Source organism: Lethenteron reissneri, chromosome 59, assembly GCF_015708825.2.
Source record: "Lethenteron reissneri isolate LAM-NWPU_2019-01 chromosome 59, ASM1570882v1, whole genome shotgun sequence".
Lineage (NCBI taxonomy): Eukaryota > Metazoa > Chordata > Hyperoartia > Petromyzontiformes > Petromyzontidae > Lethenteron > Lethenteron reissneri.
This window is the reverse complement of record NC_083837.1, coordinates 5248543-5257183: the sequence shown is the minus strand read 5'-3', so window position 1 is coordinate 5257183 and position 8641 is coordinate 5248543. Positions and strand designations below refer to the sequence as shown.

At 47.6% G+C, this 8641-nt stretch overlaps 1 protein-coding gene across 1 annotated transcript in view; it reads left to right on the top strand.

Moving 5' to 3' along the window:
- Positions 1-1153: 1153 nt before the first annotated feature.
- Positions 1154-8641, top strand: part of LOC133357692 (exosome complex exonuclease RRP44-like) — a 31295-nt gene continuing 23807 nt past the window's right edge. Inside the window, exons 1-3 of the mRNA XM_061575787.1 lie at positions 1154-1481; positions 6068-6225; positions 6957-7171. Of these exons, the coding sequence (XP_061431771.1) occupies positions 1209-1481; positions 6068-6225; positions 6957-7171 (646 nt within the window). The 5' untranslated portion in view covers positions 1154-1208. The remainder of the gene's footprint in view (positions 1482-6067; positions 6226-6956; positions 7172-8641) is intronic.

Here is an 8641-nt window from a genome sequence, read left to right as displayed (position 1 = left end):
AGGATACGACAGACAGTGAGTTAAATAAAAGCGTGTAATAAAAAAATAATAAAAAGCTGCTGATAATGTTCAATTACGTAACGCCATTTCTTTCTGTGGAGGTTAGGTTCCGATTTGTTATTTTTGCGTATGTTGGCAGCAATATGTTCAGACGATAAAATGCCAAGCAGTGAGGGAGGTAAGGGGCCGTCCATAAATGACGTCACGCCATTTTAGACGATCTTTGACCCCCCCCCCCATCGTCACACGGTGTCACGAAAAGTCAGACCCCCCCTCAAATATGACGTCACAAAGCTCTGCCCCCCCCCCCCAAACAAAAAATGCTTCAAATCGCTTTAAACTATTGTCATTGTAGTGCGTATTTAATATGCCGCTGCACTCTGATGTTGTAGGGCAAAACATTTATTAAAAAGTCTATTTAATTAAATAGAACGTGTTGTCTATATTTATTTAAAGTTGCGCATTTTGATGTGACGTCACATTTCTCACCCCCCCCCCTCCCCGTCACACATCGTCACAAATGTCTGCCCCCCCCCCCCCCCCAGGTGCGTGACGTCATTTATGGACGGCCCCTAAGCTGTGGGCACGACGGGAGGGCTTCAGGAGAGAATCATTTGTGTGATTGTATATTTGCTGGTTAATACGTTGTTGTTATATGGGTGAGTAAGTGAACCCATAGGGGTTACCCGTATTATTGTACAGGGCGTACAGCCGTTTAAATACATGCAAAAATAAATATTATTTTTGTGTATTCTAGATTTATTTTTGTCTATTCTAGATATATTTTTGTCTATTCTAGATTTATTTTTGTCTATTCTAGATTTATTTTTGTCTGTTTTTGTTTCTGCCTTGTGATGGAACTTTGTAGGATGAACGTTGAGATTTATAAGGGCACCGGGTGACCAATAATGTCTGAGTTGGTCTATAATAAGGTAGGGCACTGATAGGGGCTTGACATGTATGTTATTATGGATTAATAAAGCAGACAAACAAATGTCTACATTTTTTAAATAACTCATTAAATAAATAATTATTTTAGGTTATCAAATCGATTCCCCGAATCTACTGTTATTATATCTGCGCTTCGATTCCCGTAGGGCTCTGAAGCAGAATCGATGACGCTGCGATTCCTTCACTGAATCGATTCCTCCACCCACCACCACCACCACACACACGAGGTCGTTTTGTGTGGCCCCGCAAAAACCTCGATGCTCAAGTCCAGGACTTTCGTGAAGAAGAACCGCTCCGGCGGGGTCATGAAGGTGGTGAGGGAGCACTACCTGAGGGACGACATCGGCTGTGGCTGGGCCCTTTGCGTCGAGTGCGCGGCCTTAGCCGCCAAGGCCGCGCCGCGGGCCCAGGAGCCGGCGGAGGGAGCAGGCCCCGCCGGGCTGTTGCAGGCCCGGCCCGGGGCGCGCAGCGGCCTCTGTGACGGTGGCGCCCACGTCGTGATCCCGGACAGCAACGTGGTGCTGCACCAGGTGAGGGCGAGGTGGCAGCGGGCGCTAAACGCTCGCCCGTTCACTCACCCGTTCACTTACTCGTTCACTCACCTGTTAATTCACCCGTTCACTCACCCACTCAACGCATAGGGAAGAGTTGATTCACTCGCGCGCCCAACTCATTCACTTAATTCCAACTCGCTGCACTTACTGACTCGTTTACAAACTCGCCACCAACTCGCTCGCTCACCAACGTATTCGCTCAACCACCAAACTCACCCACTCACCCGAATGAGCGACTCGCCAATCAATTAACTCAATCCATTCACAAACTTGCTCCCCAACTGGCTCGCTCACAAACTCACCCCTTCGCTCAGTTCAGTCAACCACCAACTCACTCAAATCACCCAAACCACCAACTCACTCAAACCACCAAATCGCTCAAACCACCAACTCACTCAAACCACCATCTCACTCAAACCACCAACTCACTCAAACCACCATCTCACTCAAACCACCAACTCACTCAAACCACCAATTCACTCAAACCACCAAATCGCTCAAACCACCAACTCACTCAAACCACCATCTCACTCAAACCACCAACTCACTCAAACCACCAAATCGCTCAAACCACCAACTCACTCAAACCACCATCTCACTCAAACCACCATCTCACTCAAACCACCAACTCACTCAAACCACCAACTCACTCAAACCACCAACTCACTCAAACCACCAACTCACTCAAACACCACTCACTCAAACCACCATCTCACTCAACCACCATCTCACTCAAACCACCAACTCACTCAAATCACCATCTCACTCAAACCACCATCTCACTCAAACCACCAACTCACTCAAACCACCAATTCACTCAAACCACCAAATCGCTCAAACCACCAACTCACTCAAACCACCATCTCACTCAAACCACCATCTCACTCAAACCACCAACTCACTCAAACCACCAACTCACTCAAACCACCAACTCACTCAAACCACCAACTCACTCAAACCACCAACTCACTCAAACCACCAACTCACTCAAACCACCAACTCACTCAAACCACCAACTCACTCAAACCACCAACTCACTCAAACCACCAACTCACTCAAACCACCAACTCACTCAAACCACCATCTCACTCAAACCACCATCTCACTCAAACCACCAACTCACTCAAATCACCATCTCACTCAAACCACCATCTCACTCAAACCACCAACTCACTCAAACCACCAATTCACTCAAACCACCAAATCGCTCAAACCACCAACTCACTCAAACCACCATCTCACTCAAACGACCATCTCACTCAAACCACCAACTCACTCAAACCACCAACTCACTCAAACCACCAACTCACTCAAACCACCAACTCACTCAAACCACCAACTCACTCAAACCACCAACTCACTCAAACCACCAACTCACTCAAACCACCAACTCACTCAAACCACCATCTCACTCAAACCACCATCTCACTCAAACCACCAACTCACTCAAATCACCATCTCACTCAAACCACCATCTCACTCAAACCACCAACTCACTCAAACCACCATCTCACTCAAACCACCAACTCACTCAAACCACCATCTCACTCAAACCACCAACTCACTCAAACCACCAACTCACTCAAACCACCAACTCACTCAAACCACCAACTCACTCACACCATCTCACTCAAACCACCATCTCACTCTCAAACCACCAACTCACTCAAACCACCATCTCACTCAAACCACCAACTCACTCAAACCACCAACTCACTCAAACCACCAACTCACTCAAACCACCACTCACTCACACCATCTCACTCAAACCACCAACTCACTCTCAAACCACCAACTCACTCAAACCACCATCTCACTCAAACCACCAACTCACTCAAACCACCAACTCACTCAAACCACCATCTCACTCAAACCACCATCTCACTCAAACCACCAACTCACTCAAACCACCATCTCACTCAAACCACCAACTCACTCAAACCACCATCTCACTCAAACCACCAACTCACTCAAACCACCATCTCACTCAAACCACCATCTCACTCAAACCACCAACTCACTCACACCATCTCACTCAAACCACCATCTCACTCAAACCACCAACTCACTCACACCATCTCACTCAAACCACCATCTCACTCAAACCACCAACTCACTCACACCATCTCACTCAAACCACCATCTCACTCAAACCACCAACTCACTCAAACCACCAACTCACTCAAACCACCATCTCAAGCCACCAACTCATCAAACCACCACTCAAACCACCAACTCACTCAAACCACCAACTCACTCACAAACCACCACCTCACTCAAACCACCAACTCACTCAAACCACCAACTCACTCAAACCACCAACTCACTCAAACCACCAACTCACTCAAACCACCAACTCACTCAAACCACCAACTCACTCAAACCACCATCTCACTCAAACCACCAACTCACTCAAACCACCAACTCACTCAAACCACCATCTCACTCAAACCACCATCTCATTCAAACCACCATCTCACTCAAACCACCAACTCACTCAAACCACCAACTCACTCAAACCACCAACTCACTCTCAAACCACCATCTCACTCAAACCACCAACTCACTCAAACCACCATCTCACTCTAACCACCACTCACTCAAACCACCAACTCACTCAAACCACCAACTCACTCAAACCACCAACTCACTCAAACCACCACTCACTCAAACCACTATCTCACTCAAACCACCAACTCACTCAAACCATCATCTCACTCAAACCACCAACTCACTCAAACCACCATCTCACTCAAACCACCAACTCACTCAAACCACCAACTCACTCAAACCACCATCTTACTCAAACCACCAACTCACTCAAACCACCAAATCACTCAAACCACCATCTCACTCAAACCACCAACTCACTCAAACCACCATCTCAATCAAACCACCAACTCACTCAAACCACCAACTCACTCAAACCACCAAATCACTCAAACCAACATCTCACTCAAACCACCAACTCACTCAAACCACCAGCTCACTCAAACCACCATCTCAATCAAACCACCAACTCACTCAAACCACCAACTCACTCAAACCACCATCTCACTCAAACCACCAACTCACTCAAACCACCATCTCACTCAAACCACCATTTCACTCAAACCACCATCTCACGCACTCACCCGATGAGCGACTCACTCGGCTGAGTGCACTTGCACACTCACCAGGGGTTTACTCATCAGATGTAAAAGGTTGAAGGTTAAGGTCCAGACAGTCCTGAAAATGTCTTGGCTCACGCCACTGCAAGTGGAAGGGACTCCAACTAGAGGGAAGCTCCCTTCTGGTGGATATGTTGTTGAGCCGGACGTTTGGATAATGTGGGAGTAACCCACATTTTACCCCACCACACGAACTGCCGATGGACTACCCATTGACACTGCTGAGTGGACAATGGCAGGGCCTGTAAGGGGGGGATTTAAGAAACGTTTTAATCACCTGCCGCGCTTGGAGGACGAACCGGCGGCATTAGGGTTGCAAGCCCAGTATGATAACCGTCACATTCTGGCAGCATCATTATCTGAATATTTATCCTGGATCAATCCGATGAGCTATAAAGCTCTTTTTCACAGATGTCCAGCACTACTTAATTCATCATTTGGATGAGGGGTTCCTGAACCAGGTGAGAGACAGATTTTTCCTCCTCTACCAGGTGAGGTCGGGCAATTTTACTTCTCACTTCACCTACCTCACCTCAACAGGTAAGGTAGGAAAATCATTGCTCCTGAACTCGGTGAGAGCCCAACCAGGTGTGACCTGTGGTGCATAAGGGGACCACACCAATGATAAAAAAAATACTAAACTATTTTTATTTATTTACCAAGGCTACATCTATAAAAGCAGCCACTATGCCTGACCAGTGTTACTCATTTCCACTGTTACCTATTATTATGTTCAGTGTGCGGAACCACCACAATGTGATATACCCCTGCTACAACTTTATCACCTTAGTTCTCATCTGATCTCCGATGCTAAGCAGAGTTAAGCCTGGGCTTGCCCCGAGCTACAGACGTGTGACTGTCAGGTGACCAGGGGATGGCAGTGCTGAGTGTTATCTTCAACTGCAAGCCGAATGTGACGAGTTGTCGACTGACAGGCAAAGCGGTACCAGCTCAGTGCTCAGACCTCTTGAGACACACACCCACATTACGACCATATGATATAATAATGTTTAGTTTTAGGTGGAGCGACGTTCATGCAAATTGCATGAACAATATCACTGCAGCCAAGCGGTAAGCCAGCACCAACAATTGCCCAAGCTCTATATACCAATATATATCGGCCAATTTATGCGTGTTTATTCATGTGGGGGGGGGCAACACTTTATCCCATACAGAAGGGACAGATAATATTAGTCCACATTTTGCTCTACTGCCATCTGGCATAACTAGGGTATGGCACTTCCTGCATGCTCACGAGAAGGAAGTTTCGCAACATTTGTGTGATCCACGAACCCTCGCCTCAACGGTGCTGGATTACAGGCGTGCACCACCGCCGCCCGGCTAATGAATGCGCCCCTCGTGTGTACGTTTGCGTGTGTGCCTGCTTCTCAGATTGACCTGCTGGAGGACCCGTGCCTGCTTAACGTGGTGATTCTGCAGACCGTGTTGCAGGAGATCCGCCATCGTTCCGCTCCCGTCTACAAGAGACTCCGCGACATCATCTCAACTCCGCAGAAACACTTCTACGCCTTCACCAATGAGCACCATCGGTAGGCGCAGCTCTCCCACCGGTCCTAGGCATCTCGCCAATCCAGTGTGCACGGCACACAAATTGACGCCTCCTTACTTCTGAACTGTGGCACTTGGTGGCGCAAAGTCTTGGTGGGACGGTTTCCCGATGGCACCAGGGCCAGCGGAGTTGGTGGCATAGTGGCGTTGTGCATAAGGCTGCCCCTGTCCAGATGGCCAAGGATTGGTAGCTGATTTTTTGGCCAGGGCTGAAATTAATTGCACTCCTTTCATTGAATTGTGGCACTCCGTGGGTGGGGTTTGAATTGTATGTTTGTTGAACTTCCTTCACACAGTACATAGCCAACTGTGCTACGTACAGTTGAGATAATAAACTGTGCATCTGATTTGGCTGGTGGGACTGAACACCCCCGTGGCTTGAGTTACTTAGCGGAAAGGCGTTTTGTAAATGTAATTTATAATTATTAAATACATTTTTTGTCATTAAAACTGGATTCCTGAAGGTGTTTCCAGCACTCGGAAGGAAACCTCAGACATAATGCTTAACAACTCACGGATCTACATGCTTTACACTTCTCGCACAGCTGTGCTCATTTTACTGCCCCAGAAGAGGTACGATTTTCCTAGTCGACCTCTTAAGCGCCATTTCAACTCCACAACTTTGTTACTTTGACTCGCGTGCAAGTGATTACACAGCAACGCCCAGTGTGATTGTCTAACAGCGCTGTAACTTGATTGTCGTGTGTCTCAGAGACACGTACGTGGAGCAGGAGAAGGGGGAGTCTTCCAATGACCGTAACGACCGAGCCATCCGCGTGGCCGCCCGCTGGTACAACCAGCACCTGGCCAAGACATCGGAGGAGTCCGGGCGCAATGAAAATGGCGATCCGCCCACAGTGCTGCTCGTGACGAATGACCGCGAGAACCGGGAGAAGGCGCGTGCTGAGGGGTTGCAAGCGTACACCGGTATGTGAGCAGTTCCGGCGCCGCCGCTTTATACGACGGGAACATGCAGTGGTTTTCTCAAGAGATGAGAGGGCTCATTTCGGGCCAAGTAAACCTAGAAGAGGGCCAAACTACAGTATCACCATTCATATCTTACTGGCCACCAATGCTAACTCTTGTCACTCTGCTTTGCACATGTAACAGCCCTCTTTGTCAATCCGCTGCTGGGTGTCGGCCTCGTTCTGTGCGAGGTTGTGCGAGGTTGTTTGACTGTACGAATGTGCGTTCACACTTCGCGTTTTGGCTTTAACACGGTTTTACCTTTTTATGGAAAGTTTTTAGATTTTAACGTTCAACCGCGCTCGCTACATTGCAAGTGTGCAGTGAACATGCAGTGGTTTTCTCAAGAGATGAGAGGGCTCATTTCGGGCCAAGTAAACCTAGAAGAGGGCCAAACTACAGTATCACCATTCATATCTTACTGGCCACCAATGCTAACTCTTGTCACTCTGCTTTGCACATGTAACAGCCCTCTTTGTCAATCCGCTGCTGGGTGTCGGCCTCGTTCTGTGCGAGGTTGTGCGAGGTTGTTTGACTGTACGAATGTGCGTTCACACTTCGCGTTTTGGCTTTAACACGGTTTTACCTTTTTATGGAAAGTTTTTAGATTTTAACGTTCAACCGCGCTCGCTACATTGCAAGTGTAGCGCGTGGTCACGGACTACTTTTTTGAGCGGCGTCGGTGTTAGCAGTGTTGTTGGATGATGCTTGAAGCTGTCGTACTGATGTATGCTGTGATACCCGGCGTGCCTTCCTCTTCCTCAGTATTTGTTCCAGCAGGATCTTTGTGCGGAGCGTCATCTCGCTCCCTTATCTTTTTCGCTCACCATATCTCTCACTTGAGATTTAAATAAGGGAGTGCCATACTTAGCATGTTGATAGAGATATTATATAAACACAACACATTTAAAAATCAACATGTAAAACAGTGTACTATACTATCAAAAACAATTAAATTACGGGCTGGAACGGCACCCCCACCTTTACCGTTATTAGTTATGGGAAAATTACTCCCGCTGAACGCGAATTAGTTTCACTTGGCAATTGTCAGGAACGCAACCCCCGTGTTAAGCGAGGACTTGCTGTATTTCACCACTCTGGTCAGTGCGGGTTGGTGACAACGATAGCACGGAACAAAACAATGGATATTGCTTCACCACCCTATGCTGCCCACCATAGCCTATAACAATCTGCTGCGGTTGACTTTACCAAAGGCTCCTTTATAATACTCCAATGGCATGAAAACAATACAATGATAATATCCGAGTGGATGGGTGCCTCGGAAAGAACGATTTGCCCCCCACCTTCGCGATTAAATGAATACCATGGCTCGGGGCCGTGATCCCATTTAAGGATCCCTCTCTTTAACAGTGGTAAATGTAGTGCCTCTTGTTAAACAGTGCTTCAGTTAAACAGGAAAATGAATAAATC